General features: G+C 32.3%; 2 protein-coding genes across 2 annotated transcripts; one reads left to right on the forward strand and one right to left on the reverse strand.

Moving 5' to 3' along the window:
* Positions 1 to 48: 48 nt before the first annotated feature.
* LOC110993578 lies at positions 49 to 5,345 on the reverse strand. The gene is made up of 6 exons (XM_022259907.2): positions 5,104 to 5,345; positions 4,178 to 4,327; positions 1,439 to 1,591; positions 785 to 1,078; positions 304 to 473; positions 49 to 237 (listed from the first exon to the last, which is right to left on the reverse strand). Exons 1-6 carry the CDS (start codon positions 5,297 to 5,299, stop codon positions 91 to 93), a joined length of 1,110 nt encoding a protein of 369 aa, XP_022115599.2. The 5' UTR covers positions 5,300 to 5,345; the 3' UTR covers positions 49 to 90.
* A 1,562-nt stretch (positions 5,346 to 6,907) lies between these two features.
* LOC110993575 (protein yellow) lies at positions 6,908 to 15,982 on the forward strand. Its single transcript, XM_022259901.2, has 4 exons — positions 6,908 to 7,185; positions 13,288 to 13,459; positions 14,130 to 14,311; positions 15,008 to 15,982. The coding sequence occupies exons 1-4, from the start codon at positions 7,005 to 7,007 to the stop codon at positions 15,961 to 15,963; spliced, it is 1,491 nt and encodes a 496-aa protein (XP_022115593.2). The 5' UTR covers positions 6,908 to 7,004; the 3' UTR covers positions 15,964 to 15,982.
* Positions 15,983 to 16,220: the final 238 nt, after the last annotated feature.

The following is a 16,220-nucleotide window of genomic DNA, read 5'->3' on the forward strand; positions in this document are numbered from 1 at the left end:
AACATGAATTAAAGGTTCTACACAGAAACGTATAAACTCACACACGTGCACGTATGATAATAATTTATTAATATAAATTGTACAGATTATCTAAGCAAGTACGTCATACTGAAAGGCTTGATCTGTCTCCAGTAAGGCTCTTATATACATCACTAGGGATCCAAGAGCCATCGCCGATGTCAAGGAATTGCAGGCGCCGCCTTCTGACGTCGCTGCCTTTTTAATACGATACTCCTCCTGTAATACAACATTTTGTATAGAATATGATATTATGAATCTAATATACCGTTAAAAACTCGGTACCTCTCTGTCCTTTTTCGAGGACTTTGTTGTGGCATCTACGAAACCAGTAAGTCGTAGAAAAGGTTGGCGATCATCAGCGAAGCAACCCCGAGGTTCTTGCCAGGACATTATTTTATTCAACCATCGAGGTTTTATGAATTCTCCATAACCTTGTGATGCGCAGTACAGAACTAAAATATTATATGGCTATTAGTCCATGTATATAAAAATGTACAGAATATAAATGCCAGAGCTACATATAAAACCTATAGCCTGAAATGGACTATAAAGAGAGATTATGAGTTAGCCATGTTTTAGTATGGCAATTATATTATATTGTTTTACCTGCCACAATTACATAAGCAAAGTTGAAATTTGCTAGGTATTTTTCGAAAACAATCAAACATATGCTGTATGTGAATTGGCGTCCATAGTGATCCAAACCCTGATTTATAGTATAAATAATACATATATAAGCTATATTAAGAGCATTATCACTTACTTTGTTGCATAAACAAAGTCCTCGTCCCAGGAGGGTGATCCCATGCTTCCAGCGACTTCGTTTCTTTATATATTTGAATACATAGCTTATATATATTTGCTGATATGTCAACTCCCTCCATGCAATCAAACATGCGTGCTAGAGCCATGGCCCTCACTCTACTCGTTTGCTGGTAAGCCAACGCCGATCCTTGCATTATTTGGATTTGACATTCCGTCGTCAGCTCACAGGCACCCTCAGATTGTGTTGTTTGTGTCTCCATCGCGGATATTAATAATTGCATGGTACAGGCATCTTAAATGGGAATAACAATGAATTATACATGGCGATTTCAATAATTGAAAACCTAGTTAGGGTTGAAATTCAAAGTCTAGAAATTAAATTCATGCTTTCAATTGCTACATCTCTACCTATATATATCTTCAAAATTGCCTTTGTGTTTTACAAATAGATTAAACTTAAAGATCGAAGCACCCTTGTTTCGTTTAAACATATTTAAAAATTACCAAACGCCTGACACAAATTGCATGGCAAAACGTTAACAGGAGAGTATTCTGATGTGTAAATATGTGACTATATGCTTAGTAATGTCAGCAAATCCAACAATAGAATAATAGGTACTTTTATTCATTAGACTATAATTACGGAATTTACCAGCTGCCTTCCTGCTTGGCATTTTAGTTCTAGCTTCTTGAACGTATTGTTCAAAGTTAAATCGAAACGGCTTCTGTGTACCCATAGTTCCAATAGTCAAAGGCTCCATTACCGAAGAAAGAACATCGAGGTTTTCGTATATTGCTTTGGAAACTAAAATAAAAACATGTTTTGAAGGAAATATAAAATCTTTATTTTATATACATATAAATAAATTGTGTTATGCGTATAATGGCTGAAAGAATCTGGGTGTAAAAGTAGGTACCAATATATATATAGTATTATAATTTAATATACATTACATTATTACATTCATTTTTAAAGTCAGTAAAGTATAAATATAGACGTAGTAATCAAATCCAACTAACCCGTTTCAATATAACAGAAACGATGCCATGTTAACACTGTCTTTAATATAGATATGACGTTTGTAATGGAATTTAAGATATGGGTTCAAAATAGTAGATTTCAGTTTTTTATCAATACTTAAAACTATCCTACATTTGTCATTTTTGACGGCATCTACTTTTCATGTAGTTGTTTATGTTTATTGAACAATTTTTATTTCAACAAGATTTTTTTTATCATGCCAATTGCAAATCGCCATCGGACATTAGTTTTATTAGTTAATATTGTAATCTAATCTTCTGGGGTCATAAGTAAAATTGATGAACGCGTCATAGTTATATGAATATCAAAGGCCGTTTTAAATTGACTAAAAACGTAAGTATATATACGTATGTAAGTAAGTGTAAGAACTTAATTTTTTATTTGAATACTTTTTACACAGTTTCGGCAAGATATGCAAAATTGTTGAACGAGATGTGCGTGTAATGTTTGATTTGTTTGTTTGAGTACAAGAATCCTATTTACATTTATTGCTACTTTTCAATTACCATAAGGTTTAGTTTTTATTTATGGGTATAGTGTTAAGTTACAGAACAAAAATAACTATAAAAACTATCTTGCGAATAGTACAATATTTCACTTAAAATATAGTAATTAAAGTTTCACCAACACATCACGAACGTAAAAGATTGCTAAGTAATCGTGCGCAAGCGATGTAATCGTGTTATAAGAGGAATACAAAATGTAAATTTGGAAAGTCGACCTTGATCTAGTGAACGTTAGATTTGTTTTATTGTGTAGTAAATGATAGGACTTGCATTTAATTCGGTCGAAACAGAATTTATATATTTTAATACTACTAAATTTTGGGTTTCCTGGAAGAGATCGCTTGTTAGCGATAAGGCCGCCCGTTGTATCCCTTGTAATTTTTATGTATTGTGTTATTTGTATTTCTTTGCAACGAAGTGTGAATAAATAAATAAAATCAATCAAATCGTAAATGGAATTAGAAAACTTGCCGAACGTATTTTTTCAACTTAGCATTAAGAATCTATTAAATATTTTTTTACATCGTTAAAATAATATTTTTTATTGAACACGGGGAAGACGCGTTGTAAGGCCATCTAATGTTAATTGATACCACCGCCCATGGACACTCGCAATGCCGGGCTCGCGACGCGCTGTCGGCCTTTGGTCAAAGTCCTATCGTACTCTGTCTTGTTTCTGAAAGCTTAAAGTCAACCGCTAAAAGACTTTTATGTAACACATATCAATTTGTTATTTCGTATAGATTATTACTTAATATCAACAGAACTATAGACCTTAATTAGTTTGAGAAACTTACATTTATCTAGTTGCAAGATAGACAATTAATAGATATTCGAGTGTAATAAACTTAAACTTTATTTATGACAGAATGGGTTGTGACAAGATTCATATATCACTAGTCCCCACACTAAGGAAGCCCTGTGTTGTGGGTAACTAGAAGACAATTATTCCGTGGTACATGGTACATGTTTAAAACAGTTTAAAAAAAAATAGAATAAAAATAAAAATAATTTTAATGTTAATGTTAAAATTAAGAATATAAATAGGGGAGTATGTATTTGTTAATCTGCATAACTAAAACTTTACTAACAGGTACATTATGAGATCTAGGACTATGCCGCCAACATGCATTCCGAATGCCTCCATTGGCTTTGAAATGAAAGACGCGAACCCGGATTGGCGGTGGATGGAAACAGATAGAAGATCGAAAAAGCTTTCAAATATGTAAAACGCTATGCCGCTCAACTACTACAATAAGAACACAGTTGTTTAGATATGTTACGTTAACAGAATGCATTGCGTACACATTTTGTACCGAAATATCAAGGAAGCGTTAATGCAATCGTTGCAATTTTTGGCGATTTTGTATGTTAGCATACGCAATAAATACCAACTGTTGGGAACTCATTTTAGTTTCAATATATTCACTAAGATTTTATATAGGCTATTGATTAATGTTAAATCAATTTTCTGCCTTACTATTACGTAACGAAGTTGACCGTAAAATAAGGAACTATTAGAGAAAGTTGTTCTTAGAACTACCGCCTGCATTGCTGTATTTTACCCTGTAGCTAATTACCCTTCCATTAACAATTTAAATACAAAAGAGGTAAACGAATAATTTTATAAAGACAGTACGGCAACAGATATATGCTTTTAAACAGTGTTTTAAAATAATGTAATTATACGTTTATATAACTATTGATAGTTACTAGGACGAGATTACTTCTTTTCCTTCACATGTGAGGTGATGTGATGTGTGTGTTTGTGTGTGTCCTTATGACTTTTAGGTGTATAAAATAAATTAATTTATAATTTGTATCAGTTAATCGATTCACAAACCGTATTCATAATCCTTGCTCCTGTAAACTAGGGAAGTGAAATCAGTTTGATTTCGCACACGGTCCATTTTTCTGGTAATATTTTTCAGGTTTTCCTTCAATTTTCCCGGAACGGACTTATCCAATTCGTTTATCGTGTATTCCAATTGACCTAAAAAGTTATGTAACCGAATTTCATACTAGAAATACATTAGAAATTACATAACATTGACTGCAATTATCCCGATGTACATTATGTACATTTGTTCCTAAATTGGACATAAATCTAGCCTTAGTCAAACAGGGATAACATTCTAATTGTATTTTATTTCAGTAGTAGTTGTTCTTTGCCTCCGAAATGAGAATCTTCCAGCGCTACCTATCTCCTGCTAATTGCTACCTTTCAGCTACAGCAGGTCCTCCAACTCTCTGTCGAGCTAGCAGTACCTAGGCTAAGAGCTTCCTACACTTTTTGGTCGCAGAGCCAATGGTGAACGTAAGTAGTATTTATTAAGTTTATTCGTTACAATCATACAAAGATACCAATCTTTCCTAATAATAATATTGATATACATTTTAAAATATATAATGCTAGTCAATAAAATTGCTTTGATTATGTAAAGGTTAGTTAAATCAACACTGGCACTGAACTAACGATTATATGATAACACATTTCCTTCCGAGCTTTCTAACAATATTTTTTAAATAAAAGTATTTTTTTAAGTTTATAAATCTGTTACTTAAATTCCTTTGCGTTAACAAAATACTACTTTATAAATAATGCTTAAATACGCAAAAGTTAAAGTTAATTAGTTTAATTTTTATCAAATGTATTACTTATTTTTTAAGAACCGGGAAAAGTTGCACCTGACGTTAAGTAATCATAAAGATTAATTTATTAAATTTAAAAATGGAATGTCTTGGGGAGGCTTATTAAAAAAGAATTACCTCGCGCAGAACCAAGTGCGATAAACCATTCTGGATCCTTCGACGGCTTCTTCTCATAATATTCTAGTAATTTGTCCAATGTAAGCGAGATTCTATACACCTTTGGAACATTGTATATGAAGTCTTGTGTATCAAAATATGGATATATGGCATATATTCTTACTACGAACAAAAATACGAGGCACTTTCGATACATTTTGAGTTGCAGTGTTAAATTTAGAACTTTATGCGTTTATAGTTCATTTAAACCTCTATTAACCTACATGGCTGGTAGTGATTGGGTACAGTTATCGGTTATACATACAACATATATACAATTAGGAGAAATTAATTGAAACAAAACATTGACTACGACCTCTCTTGCAATATTTTTATAAAATGTTTGTGCCAATATTTTGGTATATTATGTATAACAAAATATTAGTAGTAGATTTTAGGGATAACTAATACTGTAAGATACCTTTTGTATATTTGAACCGGTTTTAAAAACTCTTTTACATTTTCCTTGACTTAAAAATATGTGTTCTGTCGCGTAAATCCAGACATGCCTAGTGTTCTTAAATATTATTAAATTAATGTGAAAAAAAAATGTCTTAAGTATTTAAGGTAGTAGTAATACTCAAACTCAATATTTATTAATTTATTCACACTTCGTTGCAAAGAAACACAAATAACACAATACATAAAAATTAAATATATATATATATATATATATATATATATATATATTTATATTAATCTATAGGAAATAATCTAGAAAAAAAACAGAATATTAATAACTAACAAAAACTAAAAAACTAATCTTAAGGATCAATATGTACTCGTAAAATCCAAAGTGACCCCGACATTTTCATGTGGTAATTTACACAGTTGAGGAGCACTGGTACTAGTACTTGTGCCTGTATTAGTCTAGTCCCACATACTCCAATGTCCTACAATTCAGAGTGCATAATTGCTTTTCTTGTGTGATACATATTCACGGGTCAAAACACAATTCTCTAATACGAAAAATTATTGCATTATTGTGTAACTCATTAAATCCTCAAATCATCATTTAAGCCCATAAAATTGTCGTATTAAGCGGCCTAAAACATTAGCCCAGATTTCGAATGCTTAGATCGATCTTTATTTGTTATGGTTGGTGATTGTTTCAAAATTGACATACAATTTACGAACAATTTATTTTTCATAACAATACAATTTGGTATTGGTTGCTGTTCAAATGTATCATGCGGGAGAAATAGAGATATAATACCATGGTTAAGCTTTTATAGTTTTATTAAATTGGTTCATTAGGCTATATATAATATGTATTATCAAAATATAATTCTACGTTCTTCTCAGAACAAAGCCTCCTGGTAGTTTTGCGAACGGATGGCGTAGTTTTGCTATTGCGAATTTTGTAAATGTTTTTTACATTCATAAGCATGCCCTAAGACGCATCTTAACTGAATAAATGAATTTTGATTAATTGATAAAATAGTATAAATATGCTATCGTTTTCATATAATGGTTGAAAGATTTTTATACAAAAATTCGTCAACACAGAAGGTTTCATTGCGAGGACATTAGAGATTATATCTCTGGATGTAACAACACATTTAGCTTAATTGAATCCGAGCCGAATGTCAATCAGTGCGTAAAGATACAGAAAAGAAAGAAAAGATCAGAAAGACCAGAGTAATTGTTAACTACATGATTAGTATTTTTTTTCGTGTGTTTAATATTTGGGGTAAAAATATTAATACATAAAAGCCTTCTAAAACCATTCCCACATAGAGATAGTTACACGTTCACAGAATTTTGAAATGCGCACGCGTCTAGTCATGACCGCAGCTTAGATGGACGATTGCTTTCACAGACGTTGGTTCTTTTTAACAAAGAATATGTTATTTTAAAAAATGGCAGTGTCCCATCAGTGGTTCATACAGTGGTCATCCCCATTGGTGTTCGCAGATATTAATACGCAATATAAAAATGTGAATCACTTTGACAAGCGCGATTTTAATACGTATAGTTATAGAAATAATGATCATTTAAGATCACCGTACATATATAGGGAGCAGAAAAATTTGAAAAGAGGTAAGTTATTTTATTATTTATTTAATACGTTTTTGGTCTAAGAACTAATAATGCTGGTTGGATAGAGGTAGATCTGCGTGCACATTTAAATAATATTTATTTTTTATACTTACTTAACGCAAATTTAAGATAAAGATGCGTTTAATTATTAAAAAAAATTAAAGATTACTTATTAAAAAAAAGTTTTTTTTGATAAAATAAAAAATATAATGATTTAAGCTAGTCTACGATGTCTTTAATTGTATCTTAGTATTTATGTTCTTAATTAAGCAAATTAAATTGTTATCTCTATTACCGTAATGCTCCAAGCACTAGAAAACAAGAATTCTTGTTATAACTTTCCGCTTGTTAAGTTATATAGTGAATATTAGTAATTATATATATATATATATATATATGTATAACATTTTCACTCATAATGATGTTAGATATATAATCAGTTTAATTCAAAGTGTAAAAATAAGTGATACACATTTAATAAACTAACTAATAATGTAAAATGTAAATTAAGGTAAATTTGCGCGCCACTGTGTGTGGCAGAATATGCGAACGACGTACGTTTGTACCACCTTAACATTTTGTACTATATTCTTGCAGTAAATAAATTATTTTTATTATCACCTAACAAGATCACGTGATCAAGCTTTTGACTCCTTGGTGGACGGAACACATCAATATATGAAATATATTGCGGCATAAATGTTGCCCAGTGTCTTAGTTAATCATATAAATAAGTTATTATTTAAACCTACATAGTAAAACGCCTAAGAACCAACGTCTAAAATCGTAATTGTCCGTAATTGCTCTGTCCATTCAGAAAAACGGCACTCCGTAGCGACGTCCTTATTATTACAAACTTATTGCTTATATTTTATTAATTGTTTCGAGTAATTAGTACTGTCTAGTGCGTACAACTGTGGCTGTAGACCTGGGCTTGTAGGTTCAATCGATGTACCAATGGACTTTCTGTGTGCATCGTTAATCATGCTTAAGACCCAAAACGTTTAAGGCTTGTGACAGAAGGCTGATCACCCACTTGTCCATTCGACACAAAAACAAATAATGACGAAACAAATACACAAATCTGAGAGCAAATTTAAAACGCTTCGCAGCACTGGTTTTTTGGTGATAAGTTAATTTAAAAATATTTCTTCTACAAGGACTTCTCTATGATTGAGGTGTGAATGACTGCTGTGACGCCTCATCATGTTTAAAATTGTCTATAGCTTAAAGCAGCATAAATCACATAATAAGTATTCTAAATATATTAATGAGTTGATACTTATTGGTGTCAAATTGATCCGAGAATATGCGATTCAACAATTGTGCTTATCTTTTTTGACTTGCTTTTGAATAAATTTTTTAATCATAGTATATATATATATATATATTTTTAAATAATTTTTTACTGTACTCCCCTGCCATAGTGTCCAGGGACTTTATATATCTCACTTAAAACACACATTTAAAAAAATCATAGTATATTACCACCGTACACTTTAAAGATTACAGGTCGTTGTATCATCGATCGATCTCCTGTGATGAGTCGAGAAAAAAAAGAGCCAGCGAAATAAAGATTGGCTTGCCTTTCAAATTCTTATTAAACTTTATTTTGTACGTAATTATATTGTTGGGTAATATATAACTTTCAATAGTCTCTTCCGTAATTATATGATTGATAGCGACCCAGAAACTGAAGTACGTATTTCTTTTGCCAGGTGTGGTGAAAATGATTTTAATAAAAGACCTGGATAATTCATAAATTCGATGATTTTGTGAGTAAGACTTAATCTGAATCGTAATCGTTTACTAAAAAACCTCTTTACACTATGAAAAATTAAGCTATTTATAAAATAATTGTAATATAAACCTCATCTAAAAATCGGTTGTCTGATATTTACTGACGATAGTTGAACGTGACAACGTCATGAGAAAATACTGATGGAATGGTTGCATTTATCAAAAGAAAATTTTAAAATTATATGTTTGAGAGATATTTTGTATGGATATAGGAAGGAGATAAATGTAAATCACAATTGAATTGATCTAGTTACATTGATTTGTACGCATAAATACAATTATGTATGTAATTTTTTTAACGAACGAAAGCTCCCGAACGCGAAGGCCGATTGTGCCTCTTTGTCGTTCGTTCCGCGCTCTCGCTTGCAGTTTAAGCCTTAAATGGAACGCCTCAGAGCGAGGTAACGCCGCATGCGTTATGCTCCATCAAATTATAAAACGTTTGTCACGTCAAAATCTTTATGTTTACTATATCTGCCATCTCTTAGTTATACCTAAAGGTGAAAAGCATTAAATTCAAATATTAAGGAATGGACCGTACTCTAATCCAATTTAGTTTTAAAGGAGAAAGGGTAAAGACACTTAGATAATCCCTTTATATGGTCATGGTGAAAGTGACTTTTACTTAGACCAACGCGGAAGCTCCTTAAAAGACTAGATTATTTAATAGGAACATAATCTTCAATTATTAACTGTTTTGCTATTTTCACTTTAGCCTTGATTTTGGTTTTATTTTGTTAAATGATATCGAAAACCTTGATAAGAAAATCTGTTTCGCCAGTTTCTATTTTCTGATTGCCGACTTGAGCAAGCCACTTGACCCACTGCTCATTGGTCTAGAATTGCTTGTTCAACTATAGATCATGTGGCCTCGGGTTCATTTCACCAGTTAGAAAAAAAATAATGGACTAAGTTTGGAAATTGGATGTGTTGATATTGTTCTTGATGATTTTAGTTAACACTATTTATTGTATCTACCTGATTTCGCTGGTCGTGTCCACATGTTTTATGGACGACACCGTTTTTTATATTTTCGTTTTGTATGTTAATTTTGACATGTGTTTGTCCTAATTTTGTGGTCCAAATAAATATAAAAAAAATGATGGTGATGATACTGCGGTTATGTCGATAATCGCGGATGGATTATATGATTATCGTAGTATGAGTGATATTAAATACTTTAACAATCCCCAAAGCATTTGCGATTAACTTTTGGGCTTTTCTGCGCGTGATCTCAAGGTTACATAGTTGTAATATAATATATGTTCAAATCAAATCAAAAATCATTCATATAGGTAACATCATGTACACTTATGAACGTCGAAAAAAAAAGAAAAAAAAGAAAGAAAAGAAAAGAAAGATAATTGTTCGTGTTATTAAGAGAATACAGAGAGTCAATGGCTTCCACTATTGAAACATTCCTTCCACTACTGAATACATAGGCCGCAATAGAAATATACCGCAATACATAGGTACGATAAAACATAATATTTCTGATTTAAGTTATATGTCTATCAAGTGAACTATTTAATATTGTCGAATTTTAATTTTGAATAATAATATTTCAAACTTCGTTTTGAATTTCGAAATTGCGATTTTATCATGACATCTCGTGCAATACGAGTATAATACAAACTCAAATCTTTACTTAATCCAGTGTTATGTAAATAAACTAAACCCAGCACAAGTTAAATGTACCGTGTCAAGATTCGAAACAGGTTAATAAGCCTACCATTAATTGTTTTTTGTGGAACTTTCTCTAAATAATTGTGTTAATAAGTTATTTTGAAAAAATATTGTAACTACAATGCTAAAGCTAAAATTCTGTTTGAATATTGGAGAAGTATGAAATTGCTTAGTATAGTGTATAAATATATACGTACTATACTACGCATTTAGATAGTAATCAAGTGTCAAGTAAGTAGTGTCGGATTAAGACACTTATGCGCGCAAGTAGAAAAATCTACTTCCGTATTTTTTTTATAGAACTGTGGGCAAACGGGCAGAAGGCTCACCTGATGTTAAGTGATACCGCCGCCCATGGACACTCCCAATGCCAGAGGGCTTGCGTTGCCGGTTTAAGAATTGTTACGCTCTCTTCTTGAAAACGAAATTGCGGAATACCTATTACAAAAACAAATAATCTAACTAAGGAAATTGAAAATTACCGATTGTGAGGAAGACATATTTTTGCATCTATACTATTTATTGCATCAATATTATTGATAAATGTTAAGTAAAAGCCTTGTGTGTCAACTCGGAATTATAATTGTTTTGCAGTGAATCAAATCTCAGAGTGATTCAAACCTACGTTTCACAATTTAAAGTTAATATTGTAAAGGCAATTTAACACTAACCATAAGTGAAAATAACAGTTTAAATATTATTAAACATGCCATTGTTCGTTTTGTTATAAAAGATTCAATCTTTCCATTATTTTCTTTTAATTCGTATTAACGATTCAGTAAGCGAAGTTATCGCCCGTTTAAATATTTTTTATCTGTAATGGAGGTTTTTGGACATGATTTTAGTAAGTAGCCATTTTAATATTACATTGATTGGCAGTCATAATTCTCATATTATTTATTTATTAATAACTTCGTTGCACAAATTATTACTTTATATAATAATTAAACATATTACTTTCGAGCGATCTCTTAAGTTGCATTTAAGAAAAAAATTGATTAAATAGTCCACAAAAAGTGCAAAAACTACATATTATACTATTACTAAGATGTAAAGAAGGAATTATTAAATTTTATACTACATTAAAATTATTTATTTTTAGTTAAAATTGTCTTTATTAATTTAAACTTTATTGACGTTTTATAACGAAATTTATATTTACATAATTCATACATAATGTAAACGTTATTTAGATATTGAATGTTGTGTCGAGTTAAAGAAGTGGAGCGTTCGGCTTGGAACATCTTTCGCTTCTTCTTTCTTTCTTCTTCTTTGCTGCTAGTATTGTCATGTGTCGCTTCCACTTATACAAATTATGATGGAAGCTGACAAGGACGGTCCCTGGTATGCCTCTGAGGCTGTCTCGCAGCTGTCATAGTCATCCTGCTCCGCAATCCCTTTTTGAGTCTGAAAATAGATAGTGCATTGTCACGTCTGCTTTAAAAGATAGTTTTGAATATTTGTGCGTGGCAGAGAAATCACGTGTGTTTGGCAGATGTTAGGAATCAGCTGTCTTCGCTCATTGGCGAGATGAAGGCATCTGACAGGTTTTAGTAGGTAGTGTTGTAAACTAACTTCCAGAAGCCGTAGCAGCATTTTCTTAAAGAATAAAATCGTACTATACCGCAAGTCCGAAAGCGTCTGTTATCTTATGAATCATGGTCACGATTTTTAATTTAATTTTAAGATGTCATATGGAACATGGTGTGATGGTTGCAGCTCCTTACAAACATTGTGTAAAAAAAACTAGGCGATTAAAAAGAGTGGCGGAGTTTATTGCCAGTTCTTCTCTTCCGTTCTACGCCCTTTATTTGAGAAGTGGCAGTAAATGTAAAATTAGAATCATTGAATGAATTTTTTTTTTTTTGATATTCATAAGTGTACATTATGTTACCTATATGAATTAATTATTTTTGTTTGTTTGTTTGATGTAGTGCAGTTCGACCTATTTCACAACTGTCATGTTAATGTTTCGTTGTTACAATAACGAATAAATAGCTACGTTTAAATCGGTTTGATTAAAATCAAAGCCACTATCTACAGCTTAGGTAATAGTAATTTCGCTTTCTTGTAACACAACCGCACGATATAATCGTAACAATTTAATATTAGCTTTAGGTACCTATTTATAAGAAAATTTTATTGTGTATGAAGGTTTAACTTAAGGTATATGCGAATACCGTAATAAAATCCATTCCTGTTCTCGAAGACATCAAAAGGAACTTGAGAAAAACCCTTTAATTTAAACTTTAGAATTGTTTACAACGTTTCGTAAAATACGCAATAATGTTTACGTATTTCGGTATAACTTGTAACAAAGTTACCCATAAACATACAATATATATATATAATGAATATAACACAAACCGTTGCAGCATTTAAATTATAGCGTGTTCCTTCATACTTTAGCAGGCATCAGTCTCACATAAACAATAACTATCCCTCAAAAGAATATTGTGTATTAATATGTAAATGACAATTATTTACATACATTAATAAATAGTTGTAACTTAGCATGTCTGAAGTTTTGTAAAGTTTTTGTGAGAAAATAAATATTATTATTATTATACTTTAACATCTGTTGTATAGGTATTTAAGAGCTATTTTATGTTTCAGAAAAATCGCAATATGCAGGCGTCACACTGTGGCTTGCCATGCTTGGCCTGGCGAGCCCTCAATCTCTGCCAGCTGATTTAGATACACCCCCATTTAGTACCCTCTACAAGTGGAAATATGCGGACTTTGAGTTTCCTTCTGAAGGGCACAGAAGGCAGGCAATATCGTTAGGGTATGTTTGAAATATTATATTTAAGATATTGTTCATATTTTGAGCTTTTTCTAGACTTACTGAGCCTCAGTGATGTGACCAGAAAGCCTATGGCTATTAGTATGTAATTCCAAATAGCAGTTTGAACTAGTTCTTGATCAGTGCGATGTCAAGATCGCGATATCAGCTCTACGGATATTGAGAGAACTACATCGAAATTGCACACAAAGCCCTCGGTTACAGAGTATGGGCGCAGGGTTGACTGAGTCCACTAAATGCTGGTAAACATAATTTTTTAAAATTTTTGTACCATTCATTCTTATCGATTTAGCATACAACGTGTTGAGTAATGGGCTGTCTAAGTTACTTGATAAGTCGCCACACTGGTTCTACTCATTAGTCAAAGGCCCTTCCAATCTTATTTATTCAGGGTAACTTAACTTTAATGCCTCCAGTTGAATCACCTTGGCTTCATTTTATATCCGAGTTGGTAACTAATTTTGTAACCCCGCGCTACTTCGAGAATGCGTGGGGCTCATACCAAGTAAACCCTGCTTAAATAAAGGCAACAATCACCAAGAATGTCGTTGTTAGACTAATGATGTTTTTAGTTTGAAACATAATATAGTTGTTACTTTAATGATGTTTATAGTTTGAAGATGATTTTAAAACAAATGACAATGCGTTCCAGAAAATTTATACCGGAGAACGTTCTACCTTTGGGCTTAGAGATTTGGGGTTCCCGAGTCTGGGTCACGATACCAAGCTGGAAGCAAGGAGTGCCTGCTACCCTGGCAACCGTGCCCCGCTCTGGAGGAGTTGTCTCTCCACGCCTTGTGCCATATCCTGACTGGAGCTATCACAGAGCATTTAGTAAGTACGCTTGGAAAAATCTATTTGTCAATAGATTAATCAATATTCCCACTGAAAACAATACCATTTCAAGTTAGTAATAAAACTACAATAGACACACACACATATATGTAAATGCGGGAGTATTATATTTCTCTTAAAAGGCCGACAACGCACTTGCGAGCCCTCTGCCGATGTGGCTGACTATTGGCGGCGGTATTTCTTATCATGAAAGCCCTATTTAATTGAAATTCTATTATAAGAGAACATTGTTTTTGGCTTTTAGTATGTATATGGTATTAACAGATTTTCCATTTTTATAATAATATACATATATTGCATATATTTTATTAATATATATTTTTATTGCCTGTAAGTTTAGTTCAGCTTTTTATAAAAGTTTGCTGTGAAACTTAAAAGAAATTATTTGTATATGCCTATTTTGTAATCAAGTTTAAAGATAATAAAACTATGATAATCTCAGCTAAGCCATATTTGTCAAAACGAATAGGAATCCCAGGAGTTGTTTTGGAGGTTAGCGTATACACACAGACACGCAGATCGAGATAAATCATTATGTTCTATTACTTACCCTTTTCCATCATGCTTTTAAATTTATTCTGTGTCTAAAGATGTCAATGTAGACATCTCGTAGTCATAGAGAAAGCGATAAATATAATATAATTAAGGATTAATTAACATAATAAAAAAAATTAGTTTCAGATCAAGACCCATGCTCCGGACTGACATCAGTGTTTCGGATCAGTATAGACCAATGTGGTCGCTTATGGGTATTAGATTCTGGGCAAATAGATTCAACAGACTCTCCAAAACAAATCTGCCCTCCAACTATTGTTGTATTTGATTTAAATACGGATACCTTACTAGCACGTTATAAAATACCAGAAAAGTATGTCCTCCAAGATTCTCTCTTCTCTAATATTATCGTGGATTCTCGCTCACCAGACTGTTCCGATTTACACGTCTATATCACTGATACTTGGAGATTTGGTCTCTTAGTATTTCGAGAAAGAGACAGCGAATTCTGGAGATTCTCTCACCATCTCTTTTACCCGGACCCACTGGCTTCTAACTTCACTCTTCACGGTCTGAACTTCCAATGGTCGGACGGAATATTTGGCTTAGCCCTCACGCCAATTAATTACTACAGCGAACGAATACTGTACTTCCACGCAATGTCCAGTTACAGAGAATTTTCCGTGAAAACATCTGTACTACGGGACTCTTCTCGAGTCAATAGTAGTGCCACAGAATTTAATTTGGTAGGAGATAGCAGAGGTATCTATGGCCAATCTTCAGCGTCGGCAATAGATAAGAACGGTGTGATGTTCTATGGATTAGTCACCCGTGATAGTATAGGCTGTTGGGATACTAAGAAGCCTTATCATAAAAGTACAACTGGTGTGGTTGCTACAAATGCGGAGACTTTAATATTTCCAAACGATGTGAAAGTGGACCAGGAGGAGCGTCAGAGTGTCTGGGTCATATCAAATAAACTTCCGATGTTTCAAAACGCTCCGTTGGATTCAAATGATTACAACTATCGTATTATGTATGCAGATACAGGTGATGCTATAAGAGGAACAATTTGTGATCCAAACCTTACCCCAGCACAAATACCATTCTTTCATTCTGGGCCAGTACTAAAATAGAATATATGAAATAAGATGTTGCAAGTTTTTTATTAATTTCCTTTATCCATCTTTTAGCATAGGTAAACTGAATGCCACTGAATCACAATTGCTACTTACAAAAGAAAAGGCGTTATAAAATGTACCAAATTTTCCGTACCTTTTAATTTTAATTGTTGTAAAATCCTTATTATACTTTATCTATATTATCTTTAATTAATCCTGACCTAAAAAAAATCAAAATCAATCAATTCAAAATCTTTTAAAGATTTTTTTTG

Source organism: Pieris rapae, chromosome 13, assembly GCF_905147795.1.
Source record: "Pieris rapae chromosome 13, ilPieRapa1.1, whole genome shotgun sequence".
Classification (NCBI taxonomy): domain Eukaryota; kingdom Metazoa; phylum Arthropoda; class Insecta; order Lepidoptera; family Pieridae; genus Pieris; species Pieris rapae.

Excerpts from the sequence above, each read along its gene's own strand:
- LOC110993578 (XM_022259907.2), bottom strand. The coding sequence starts at position 5,299 with ATGTATCGAAAGTGCCTCGTATTTTTGTTCGTAGTAAGAATATATGCC. Across the intron at positions 1,592-4,177 it reads GAGCAAGGATTATGAATACG|TTTCCAAAGCAATATACGAA; the intron begins GTTTGTGAATCG and ends TTTTTATTTTAG. Across the intron at positions 474-784 it reads GACTTTGTTTATGCAACAAA|TTCTGTACTGCGCATCACAA; the intron begins GTAAGTGATAAT and ends ATAATATTTTAG.
- LOC110993575 (XM_022259901.2), top strand. The coding sequence starts at position 7,005 with ATGGCAGTGTCCCATCAGTGGTTCATACAGTGGTCATCCCCATTGGTG. Across the intron at positions 13,460-14,129 it reads AGGCAGGCAATATCGTTAGG|AAAATTTATACCGGAGAACG; the intron begins GTATGTTTGAAA and ends AATGCGTTCCAG. Across the intron at positions 14,312-15,007 it reads GAGCTATCACAGAGCATTTA|TTTCAGATCAAGACCCATGC; the intron begins GTAAGTACGCTT and ends AAAAAAAATTAG.